The 13,173-nt window shown below is 39.5% G+C and overlaps 1 protein-coding gene across 1 annotated transcript; it reads right to left on the bottom strand.

Annotated features, from left to right (window-relative positions):
- Positions 9,975-11,898, bottom strand: LOC104780068 (UPF0496 protein At3g28270-like). The gene is made up of 2 exons (XM_010504524.1): positions 11,826-11,898; positions 9,975-11,369 (listed from the first exon to the last, which is right to left on the bottom strand). The coding sequence occupies exons 1-2, from the start codon at positions 11,875-11,877 to the stop codon at positions 10,195-10,197; spliced, it is 1,227 nt and encodes a 408-aa protein (XP_010502826.1). The 5' UTR covers positions 11,878-11,898; the 3' UTR covers positions 9,975-10,194.

The raw sequence follows: 13,173 nt of genomic DNA, 5'->3' as shown, positions 1-13,173 counted from the left end.
CATTAGATGCGAAACGCGTGAATTGCTCCATATCGGTTTAGTCAAGTGGCCAATATTAAACTTGAGCATTGGGGGAATCGTTCGGTGGAAACACTTTTCCTGTCTACTCAATATTAAATGTTTGTTGTTGTTTTGCAGATTTACTTTGCTCTCCAAGAGATGTATCTGCTCGTATACAGTGAATTTAAGTGTATATATTTATAACATATATTAATATAAAAAGTTTAAATCACGAGTTAATATTAATAATGGATTTAACTTACTTCAATGGAAGAGGAGTGGTTCACATTATATTTATTGCCCAAAGATATTTGTTTCTTCGGATATGCAACATATTCTAACATACCCCGTCAGAATTGGAAATTTGTAACGTAAAGTTGATGGGAATGGACTGTATCGCGAAGTTTGTAGGACTGGACATCCACGAGTGGTAGTTCATATTCGAGAAGAATAAACCTTGACTCTAATACCATATTAGTAATGGTCATAACTCACTTACAAAAACTAACTCAAAAGAATAGGGTTACTTCACACACATTATATATTGTTCAATGATATATTTTTCTTTCCAATGTGGGATATATTATACAGTTATAATTCGTTAGAATTAGTTCGTATAACTGTCATCTCAGTTAAACTCGATCATAAAACTCATTACTAGGTGAGTTAAAAAAATAAAGTTTGAATTCATAAAATTGAACTGAGTGGCTGAGCTAACAACTTGGTTTGACACACAATCTGCAGCAAATACGGGTTGATAATGGCTCTACGTATATATGCTACCCACATATTTAGTCAACAGTTATATTAACGTATGATTCATGTATTACTAAAAAGATTATTTACAAGGAGGAATAGTTACATGTTATTTTTAATCGAGAACTATATTATACATCATATACGAGGAATATACTCACATGTTAATTGGTCAATAGCTGTTTTAACATATCATATATTATTAAACAGGTTATATATATACGAGGAATATACTTACATGTTATTTAGTCAATAATTATATTATATATTATATATTGTCAAATTACGGAGATATAAAAATAATGGATAAAAATATTTAATTTTTTTTTCATATATTGTAAGATTAGAATTGGTGTGATATATAGTATATTAATGAAATCCTAATTGTTGGGGTGGATCTTCATTTCCTAGATAAGACCCGACCCATAAGCTTTGAACAGAATCCCAAAATTATTAAGAATATGGACAAGGGTATTTTGGTCTTTCTAATGAACGAATCGAAACGATATTCTATAAACATAACATACGAAAAAGGTATTAGGAAAAAAGCGAAAAAACGTTTAAAGAAAGCAACAAACAATTGATGGCGCACTCGTCGACGACCTGCATTAGACGAGCGATTTAGTCATTTAACTCGTCTCTATTGCTATTTTTAACTCATCCAATCAATTTTGTAGCTCGACTTTCTAGTGTTTCTGCACGAATTGATAAAGAAAACTTTGATATCTTCTTACCGACTCAAAACTCTAATTGTAACTGATTTGGACATCAACAATTGGTAGGGGGAGCCAAGTCAAAATTCTCTTTAAGATTCAAAAGACGAACCTACAAAAGCTTGACAAAATGAGCGGACTCATTGGTGGCAAAAGCTCAAGCAAGGAAGCACTACCGACCGGAGGGACAGTTACCCCGGCGCCGGACATAGTGGAAGCGAACATCCTTCCAACCTCAGAGGCTCCAAAGAAGGCTATGGTTGTAGAAAGTCTGGAATTCGTCATCGCGACGAACCTAACGGATTCACCGAGCACGAAACCAGCACAGACTTCGCCATAGTTGGCACTAGTCAAGAACCCACCGATCGCCAACATCAACGTATTGTTCCAAGGAATAATGAGTCATCACGACCAGCGACGAACCAACATTCTCTTGGACGCGCTAACCGTAACACATGCCAGTTCTCAAGAAGAAATTAACCATCTGTATACAGCCCGACCAACTCCAACAAACGTGGTTGCAGTTAGAACATGCTCGAGGCCACAAATACCACACAACTAACCAGCACGCCGCTCAGCTACGTTGACCAAGCAGCATAGGACAGAGAGTTCAGTGAAATGAAGCACAAGATGCAAGAAACGGCAACGACTCTCCATAAGGCAATGAACAAAGCTCCAGAGCTGGACCTCGTGCTCGACGAATGCCATTCTCTAATAGGATCGTAGCCACGCCCGTGAAAAGGACAATCAAGCCCAGGTTGGGCTACTACGATGGCACCATTGACCCACATGATTTTCTCCTAACCTTTGGAGTGGCACTAGGCCCTTTGCAATTCAGCCCGAAAGAATACGATGTCGGCGCATGCCAAATGTTTGTCGAGCACTTAACTGGGACAACATTGAGTTGGTTCTCCCGACTTCCATCCGATTTGATCGATAGCATTGAGGATTTGATGATGGAGTTCCTGAAGCAGTTCTCCGTGTTAATGGAAAACAAGAATTCACACGCCGACCTATACTCCCTAACTCAAGAACCCAAATAATCACTTTGGTCGTTCATTGGGAGCTTTAAAAATATCGTCGTCAATGTCGCCGTACCAGATGTTGCGGCAATCATCGCGCTCAAAAATGCCTTGTGATACGAGTCCTAATTTAAGGAAGAGTTATCTTTGTCACATATTGAGACAATAGCGGACGCATTGCGCCGAGCTGCAAAGCACATTGAGGTCAAAGAAGAAAAGGCCATCCATGCCAGGAAGCACGCAACAGCCAATAGTACCGCGACAAAGGAGCCGACAGTTTCCATACCAAAGGTCGAACATGTCGAACCACGACAACACTTCAACCGAATCCAAGATCGTACCCGTTCGGTGGAGACACACAGAACCTGTCGTGGAAAATATATGTCCGAAAAGAAGGAACAAATGGTGGTGCCTCCCAATATTACGACTACCATAAAAGCTACACACACGCGACCGAGGAATGTCTCTCCCTCCAAGCCCTCCTAATGGCAAAATATAAAAATGGCGAGATAGCCATCAAGACAGATAGGAGCATGCCGACCAAACCCAGTGGGGGGAGCGACACTCAACGGGCCGAAAACATCGCCCATAAGTTTATAAAGGACCAGCAACAGCTCGGCGCTGAAAGCAACGATGAACCAGAAGTCACAGACGATGGTAACCACGAAAAAGACCTCGTTTCGAGCGATAACCTGAAAAACACTGCCCGACACCAAGACAACGGATCAACATGATCATGGGAGGATTGACATGGTCCAGTGATTCAGTCAGATCAATAAGAGATTAAACCAAGAAATCCGAGATGAAAAGATCATGGCCGTCAAAGATTGCAACTTCAAGCACGCTGATTTCCTTCGATAACAACAACCTGGAAGGATTGAACCTTCCACATAATGACCCTTTGGTCGTCGATCTCCTCATTAGCTAAAGTCAAGTCACGCGAATCCTCATTGACACTGGAAGCTCGATGAACGTTTCTTCCGGAAGTTCCTGGCACAGATGTAGGTCAGCGAGTGCGACATCAAGCCCGATTGTCACTCTCTAACAGCAAGGTTCCTTCGGTTTGATGTTATCGATAAGCCAACAATTTACAACGTCATTCTTGGCAACCCTTGGATCCATAAAATGAACGTGGTCCCGTCAACATATCCCTAGTGTGTAAAATTCCCAACTTCGAGGGCATATACGCACTGCGAGGAAACTAGCAAACCACACGGTAATGCTTCCTCATCGAGCACAAGATCTGTACGACGAAGAAATTATAGCAACCACATGTCATGGTCGCCACCGATAAACCTTCACCGACTGACAGAAAGACGAACACAATCCAACAAGGAGTCGCCGCAACGGAGGAGATAAATATCTACGAGAGTGATGCAAAGCGATGCGTGAACATCGGGACCAAGATAACCCGGGATATGCGCGACGAGCTAATCTGCTTTGTAAAAACCAATGTCTCGACCTTCACGTGGTCGCTGGCAGATATAATAGGGATCGAGCCGACAGTCACAACGCACGAGTTCAACGCCTATCCAACACACAAGTCGGTGAAGCAGAAAATGTGAAAGCTAGGCACCAAGCGATCACTAGTGGTCAATGATACTATGATTTTTGTGTCTTCTAGCAGGTTCAATTAACCTTATGTAGTTGTAGTACTTATGCAGTTGGGAACTTTGCTATCACTCAAGATGCAATCAAAGTATCACAAGTCAAGCCAATTCAAAGAGTGGATTTATATCTAACAATCCTAGATTGGTTGAAACACAAAACGGAAATGAACTACAAGATTAGAAACGAACATGCATGACAAGAAGCAAAAATGAATGAGTAAAAGCAAAAACAAGTCTAAGCATGGACTGAATAATAAGAACAGAAACGGTCTCAGGAATGCAAATAACAATCACAAAGATAGAAGTTCTACGGATGGCGGTAATTGATGTCGGTGGAGTCTCTTAGTCTACAGAGTGTTTAACATGCCACAAGCAAACTATCTCTAGACAATGAACATCACGACTTAGCTAATCCAATCTCTTGGCGGAAGCTACTCAGACTCAAACACTTCCAAACCTAACTCTCGCTAGAGAAACATGGTCAATCAGGCATGACGAACCAGTTCATTCACGTCAATAAACACCCTAGACAACTAATCTCTTAGGCTAGGAATGTAGGTCTCTGGCACTAGTTGGTCAGACATTTCATCAAACACCTTTTGGGTGTGGAAGTGTCTAAGACCTAGTTCCAATTGATCAGAGAGAAACTAGTATTTATAACTCTAGTCCAGAAGGAAATCATACGAATCTAAACTTAAACACCCTACATACTAAGATCCTCCACCTAATTTATCCCATCCTCAAGAACTCTAACACTACTCGGATCTAAAAATCATCATCAATGATACAAACTCATAAAACATTGAATCAAACATCATTAGATAGATAAGAATGAGATGAACAACTTTGTAGAAGAAATCAAATGCAAAAACTGAATAAACTCAAAGATATCAGATTACAAAGTCTCAAACGTTTTAGGTGCTAGGTAAACCTTAAGGAAAAAAACAAGATAAGAGATCCCCCCTGGAAAAGACTTAAGAAGATGTATATATAGTCAAACATGGAAAGCCCTAACACTTAAAACGACAACGTAAAGAGTCAGTTTGAGAATCTCCTGAAGCGTGTGAGACAAAGCGTCTTTCTTCCTGACACGTGCGATCGAGTCGGTGCGTGATGAGCGGCTCGAACGGGTAGCTCGAGTGATGCTTTGTCCATGTCTCCTAGATACCTGAAATACTCTGAAATGCACAATGTATGCAAAGATGATGCAAGTACAACTAGTTATCCTAGCTAAATGCATGAGAAATACATGCTAAGCAAAGGCAAAATATAGACATATCAGTCAACGGCGAAGTCACTAGATCCATCATCGAGGTGAAATATCCTGGGTGGCTGGCCAACCCAGTGGTCGTCAAAAAGAAGAACGAGAAATAGAGAGTATGTGTAGAATTTACGGACCTGAATAAAGCCTGTCCAAAAGACAGTTTTCCATTGCCCAAAATTGATCAACTCGTTGAGGCGACCGCAAGCAATGAGTTTTTAATGTTTATGGATGCCTTTTCGGAGTATAATCAAATCCTCATGCACAAAGACGGCCAGTAGAAACCCTCGTTTACCGAACGAGAAATTTACTGCTATAAGGCTATGTCTTTCGGCTTAAAGAACGCTGGTGCCACCTGCCAACGACTGGTGAACAGAATGTTTGCAGAGCAACTCGGAATCACAATGGAGGTATATATAGATGACATGTTCGTCAAGTCCTGACGTGCCAACGAGCATATTACTCACCTTCGGCAGTGCTTCGACACCTTAAATAAGTTGGGATGAAATTGATCCAGCGAAATGTACCTTTGCAGTAAAGTCAAGGGAGTTTCTCAACTATCTCGTAACTCGGCGAGGTACTGAAGCAAACCTGAAGCAAATTAAACCTATCAACGACCTACCATCACCGCGAAACGCCACAGAAGTTCAACGCTTAACTGGCTGAATCGCCGCCCTAAATCATTTCATTTCGAGGTCGACCGATAAGTGCCTCCCGCTTTACCAGCTGCTCAAAACCAAAGGAAAGTTTGACTGGACCGAAGCATGTTATGACGCGTTCAGAAAGTTGAAAGAGTACCTGTCAACGCCACTGATTCTAACCAAGCCAAAGCACGGCGAGACCCTCTTCCTCTACATTGTCGTGTATGCATCCACATTCAGTGGGGTACTCTTCAAAGATGACCGTGGAGAGCAACGACCGGTCTTCTATATAAGTAAGTCACTCGACGACGCTGAACCCCGTTATCCGATGGTCGAAAAGGTTGCCCTAGCGGTTGTCACTTCGGCAAGGAAACTCCGTCCATACTTTCAGTCGCATACTATTGCTGTCCTAACAAATCAACCCCAACAATCTATCCTGCATAGTCCAAACCATTCAGGTTGGCTAACCAAGTGTGCGATAGAGCTCAGCGAGTACGATATCGAATTCTGCACCCGCCCAGCCGCCAAATCATAAATTCTAGCTGATTCCTTGATCGAGTTACTTCTAGAAGGCGACGAGCCAACACCCTCATACCTGTTTGACGGCCAATGGACCGTGCATGTCGACGGCCCCTCCTCTCACCTTGGTTCTAGAGTAGGAATCCATCTAATATCCCCAACCGGTGAAATTTTGGAGCAGTCTTTTCGACATTGATTCCAAGCAACAAATAATGTTGCCGAGTATGATGCACTTATCGTCGTCTAAAGCTTTTTAGGGGAATGCAGATCAAACGATTCTACACGTTTTGCGATTCTCAGCTCGTAGCCAACCAGTTCTGCAGGGAATATGATACTAAGAGCGAACCGATGGCAGCTTACCTCGATGTTGTTCGAATCCTCGCCAAACGTTTCAACGAGTTTGAGCTGACCAAGATCCCCAGAGGAGATAACGCCCTGGCCGACGCCTTAGCCGCACTCGCTTTGACTTCGGATCCCGACCTTCGGCGAATAATCCCCTGAGCATCAAGGACATGCCAACGAGAAACCTGCCTCGCAGTCAACGCATCGGTCGACCAGGACAACACGACATCGAATTTTGAAGAAACAATTTGAACTTCCCTCAGACAGCGACAAGACAGACTTGAGGGTGGAGATCAGATCTTACATGGCTGACAGCGACTTACCGGCGGACAAGTGGGTTGCCCATTATACATTGATGAAGGAGTTCTTACTCCGATGGAGTGCATCGTGAGCGTTGTTGACTTGCTTGCATGGAGACGACACAGTCCGACATATGATGGAAACCCATGAAGGGGCGGGTGACAATCATTTGGGTGGGCGAGTCTTGGCACTACGAATCAAGAAGCACAATCACTATTACCCAACAATGATCTCCGACTGTGAGGAATTTGTCGCGAGGTGTGAAAAGTGCCAACGACATTCTCCCATTATCCATTGAGCCGGCGTAGCCCCGTACCCTTTCTTGCGCTGGGCTATGGACATCATCGCCCTGTTACCCGCATCAAGGCAAAAGCGTTACATCCTCGTCCTAACAGATTATTTCACAAAGTGGGTCGAAGTTGAGTCTTACCCTAACATCAAGGCTAAATACGTGCAGAACTTCGTCTCGAAATTTGTCATTTGCCGACACGGGTTACCATACAAAATCGGCACCGACAATGGTTTGCAGTTCATCTCCCTATAATTTGAAGATTTCTGTGCAAAATGGAGAATCAGGCTGCGCAAGTCCACACCGGGATATCCAAAAGGGAACATCCAAGCAGAGGCGACGAACACTAATTTGGTTGATAGTTTCGAGTTATCTTCTCTAGTTTGAGAAGTCATGAAGGTTTATGAAGAGTCTTCTGCTAAGAAAAATATAGAAGTGGCGTCCTCTCAATCCACATCCGTGATGGTCTCGCCGTACACTCTTTGATACAAGACTCGGTGGTGAGACTTGTATCGGGATAGAGATGATGGCTTCGCAAGCTAGCGGTCGCTTCTCTCTTGTGAAGGAAAGATGATCGATGATGTAGATCTGACACGATAGTTGTCGCTTCTCTCGTGTGGGATCGGTAAAGGGGAGTGTTGGCAGAGCGAAGTACACCACAGAGATGTGATTGGTCTCTGATACAGTATATGAACTTAGCCTTGTGGAATCTCACACACAAGACAAAGAACAAGCTTATTCTCTTAAGAACACTTAAAGAGAAGAAGTAAGAAAATTCAGTGTTTTATTAATAATCAAAGGTGAAAATTCGTACAACTGCTGCAGGGGGACTTTATAAGAGTCCTTCAGCTAGCCCTAAGGCCGAAAATAAATGCAAAATAATGCAACAAAGGAAAGCAAATAAAATCAAACACAAACCATTGTTTTTGGAAAGTAAATAAACTAATTAAAGAAAATATAAAGCAAACTAGAATAGGACTTACCTGGATGCGATCTAGGTCCAATAGAAGTTCTCTACACCACTTCTTGTACTACTCGATGAACTACTTTAGGGTTCTTGTCTTGTACTGGCTTTGTGGGCTTGTTTACTGAAGTAGGGGTCTTCCTGGAGTTCCTCTAGAGTATCTTGATCAGCCTCTTGATGCTCGTTCATGTCCTCTATGTCTTGGTCTTGATCTTCACTATCTTGATCGGAGGTGTAGCTTCTATCACACGTCTCTTGCAGATCCAATGTCTTCTCTTGGATTCTTGAGGTTCCTTGCCCTGCCAAAAGAGATTTCATACCTGGGGAACTGGTTTGATCCAGGCTCATTTGGGTGAAGGCTTCAGCAAGCTCTTCCTCAGGAATGTGGTCATCTCTGTTGTGGCGGCATGATGGTGGTACAGACGAGTTGACGTCCTTCAGCTCTAGGGAGCTTACAATGTCTTGAACAGCTAGGTTAAACCTCTTCCTTAGCTGTTTAGCCTTTGATCGTGTCATAGGGCCTTCTCGTGCTTCTGGTACAAGATGTGGAACAAGATCTGGTTCAACGGTTTGGGCGGTAGGGTTGTTGTCCGCATCACTCTTGGTAGCTCCAACAACCGTGGTGCTATGATCTCTGCTGTTGTCTTAACAAGTTATAAATACAACGAGTGGGCGACAAAGATGTTGAATGTGCTTCAAGCTAAGCAGAAAACATGGTTCATTAATGGTACAATACTGAAACCAGCAAGCAGTGATCCTGAATTCGAGAATTGGCAAACCACGAATTCATTGATTGTTGGGTGGATTCGGACTAGTATTGATTTAAGTATATATTCGACCAAGGTACCTTCAGTTGCGTCCAAGGTTCGCAGGAGAGGAGTGTTACAAGAGGCCTAAGGTTTGTGATCTTTGGTTTGAGGGGAAGTATTGTTGGGATAAAACCAAGGTTCCACATCGAAAGATTAGAAAATAAGTTTTTAATATATAAGTAAAGTCTAACTCTGATTAGTATGAACACTTTTGGAAAGGATTTCAATCAAAAATCCGTGCGCATTTTGCCTAAAATAGACAATATTATACCAATGAGGGAATTGGTTTGGATTTTGAAAGCCGAACAGTATCACTAATCCTCTCGGATGGTCAATGTTACAAAGAAAACGTACAATGGGTTGTGAACCCAATTATTAAAAGTAGAAAATAAGGGTACGGATAACATGTAGAACGAACATGTTTTTCCATTTACTACAAAATATTTTTACATTTATATATACAAGAGAGATGAAAGATACTCTAGGTTAATGTAATTACAGAGAAAGAATCTTAGTCTACGCAATCAAATAATGAGAACAAAATGAGGATGAAATGTGCAGATAACCTCGTGAAACTCTAACAAAACTTTGGATATATGGAAAGAAAGCAAAGTGATTTTGGATAAGAAACTAAACTTGCTTTGAGATGACGAAACGAAGTGAGAAAGATACGAAAAAAAAAAATTCTTTCAGAAAAAAAAAAAAAAGTAAAGTGATTTTGGTCGTCTAATTTGTAAAGATGAATGTAAAAACAAAATAACAAACTTTTATTTCACGGATTATAAATTACATAGGGGATAATAGAGGTACACAAACATATCAACCAAAATAGGGGATGGTCAACGTTACAAAGTACAATAGAAAGGTACGATGGGCTGTAAACCCTATCATAATAATTATTAAAACATAAATATGGAAGTTCACTCTTTAACAACAAGCATCGATAATAACGATTAACCGCGATGATATTATCCAGAACCGTTGATCTTTTCGAGAACGTGAAATCCGGCCTTAAGGATCAATTCTTTCTGCTTAGCCACAGATTCACCAATCTCCTTGACTTTCGCTGCTAGTGTCGTTACTTTTTCCCTGATTGAGTAGATGGCAAGTTGCGTGTCCACCTCATCTCCTTCATTCTCAATAGCCTCATCTGCATCTTTTATAAGAGACTGGATCTTTTGTTCTAGCTGGCGGACTAATACAAGTATGGTCCCCAGCGAGTCTTCGTTGGTTTCGATACCAATCTCCACCGGTGTTGAATTTTCATGCTCTTTCTTCAGAGCTTCCGCCTGTTTCTTCAGAGCATCCATCTTGTTCGTCAAGTAAGTGTGGACGCCTACCCATCCCATCGCAATCAAAGATAATGATACAGCCCCTGCAATGCCCAAAGACTCACCCACGCCTGTTGCAATAAGAGCTATTGATCCGAGGGAAACAATGAAAAACACAGCGCCGAGAATCACATTCGAGATTAAACTCCATTTTTTTGCATTAGCATATTCATGACCAAGCTCTTTTATTTCCTCAGCATGCTTTTTTTTAGCCTCACTCACTTTTTGCAGAAGGAGTATCTGTTGCTGTTGGATCAGTTGCAAACTGATCGAAGTCGTGACCGCTACGATTTGAAAATAATCTCCCATTAATTTAAACCGTTTTAACTCCTTCAAGGTGTTTTCATACCTCTTTTTTTTTCCACCAACACCCTTTACTGCCGACTCTTTGTCAAACTGTGCCACGGCCTCTACAATGTAATGTTCGCCCATTTCTGCTAGCTTCACGCAAGTCAATACATCATCCAAAATCTCGAAAGTCTTCTTGGTGTTTTCAAAATAGGCCGTGACCAAAGATTTTAGAGCTTTGCTCTCCCACACATTGTCTTCGGTTTCAAATATGAAGTTTGCCACATCTTGGCTAACTTCGAGTAGGTGTTTGGAGACCTCCATGTGTATTTCGTGTTGGGACATAAACCCAGTCCCAGTCTCGGCTCCATTAGTGAGTGAGTCTATCGCTTTGATGGTTCGCTGCTGAAGCGAAAAATCAAAGGATTTGAGGTGTGGGTGGTCTTCACATGCCGATTTATAAGCACTTAGGTGTTCTGAGCATTTCGACATCGTATCTTCCGATAATGCCATCGATGATATTACTGAAAGGAAAAAAGAATATCAAGAAAAGGTTAAGCGATTTAGCATATAGTTCCCAAATCAGAAATTTCGAAACAATTTTTTTTTACTAGTCAGGGGCGGAGCTATATAAGAGTGAATGGGTTCAGTCGAACACCATAAACTTTCATATTTTAAATATTTTTTTTATACAAATTTAACTAATAAGTTACAGTTATGAAATATAATGTTTCTTTTTTTTTTTCTGCGTAGTAATATAATATTAAGCACAGAAAAAGATACAGTTACTTGTAAAAATATCAAGAAAAATAAATTATTATAACAAATATTTATATAGTTTTGTGTATAAAAGAAATTGGTTATTTTTTTTATTATAAATATGAATATGTATATATATATATATATATAATAAATGTGAGCAAAATCTAATTACACATAAAAGCACAAATGAGCTAGAGTTGAAGAAAGACAAAAATTACCAGAAACTGGATCAGAACACCGGCGGATATCGATCTCAACCTTCTTTGACATTGTAGGTTTGAACTTTGAAGTTTGAATGATTGTTTTAGCTTAAGTGATATACAAGTATTTATAGGAGAAAACATGCAGGAGGAACCCGTGTTTGGTTAGTTACAACTATAAATCTCAACAAACAAATGTCTATATGTCCCCAAAATCAATAGTCATTATTCATTACCGTGCGCCGAAAAAGTTAGTTTCTTAAAGGAATATTAATACCATATCAAAAGATTATACAATGGGATTACTTGGGTAAGGTGTAAACTTTTATAAGTTATCTCCTAGAAACCTGTAGAAAAATCAGAGGAAGGGATCGATGATGTGCATGTATTTTACCTTGTCTTTGTAGAGTTTATTCATCTCTTTTACATACAGTAAAAATTCTATAAATTAATATTTTATAAATTAATAAACACTATAAATTAATAAATGTTGTTAGTTTCAAGTTGAGTCAGCGTAAAAAAAAATAACAAAATTCGATAAGTTAATAAGATAATAATATTTTTGAAATCCTCATGTAAAATATGGTCCCAATAACATCATACATTAATAATCATGTAAATTTACACATATATATATATATATGCTGATATAATAATGTATGTTTCTCCTAAAGCTCATATCTATAAAATAATTGTTATGTTGTATTTTCAAATTATAATGATATAAAATATTTTGTAACATGTCATAAAGATAGCTACAATTTTTAAGTTTTTAATTTCTAGATATCCATAATTTACATTTTGATAATTTGATTGACTATTAAAATAAAACAATTGATATTATTATTCATAAATTTGAATTTATGTATGTCATGTGTATAAGTGAATTTGTGTATTGTATTTGTAATTTATTGTTAATAATGTTTTCTAAGTTTTACAAATTCAATTCCAATGTCATAAAATTTAGAACATCCAAAAGTCTAATTTCATTTTGTTAAAATTGTTTTAATTCATAATTTTTAAAAATTAAATTATTAAAATTATATCTATAAATTAATAATTATTAGTTTATACTATAAAATAATAATTATTAATTTATAGATAAATTAATATCACTATAAATTAATAAAATGTGTTGGTCCCAATATTATTAATTTATAGAGGTTTTACTGTAGTTTACTAGCTAGTTTTGTCATTATTGTGTAGTTTAGCCTCAGTTTGTGCATTAGAGTAGAATATGCATTGCATTTGCATTGTTTCATGCATAAACAGGTGAATTGGATCCCAAGAAACATGGAGTGAGCTGAAGAGGAATAGAGTGCAACCACTGGAGCAAACCAAGGCTGGAATAGAAGAAAACTAAGGT

This window comes from Camelina sativa, chromosome 4 (genome assembly GCF_000633955.1).
Source record: "Camelina sativa cultivar DH55 chromosome 4, Cs, whole genome shotgun sequence".
Lineage (NCBI taxonomy): Eukaryota > Viridiplantae > Streptophyta > Magnoliopsida > Brassicales > Brassicaceae > Camelina > Camelina sativa.
The sequence above is the reverse complement of the archived record's forward strand: the minus strand, read 5'-3'. Positions and strand labels throughout refer to the sequence as shown.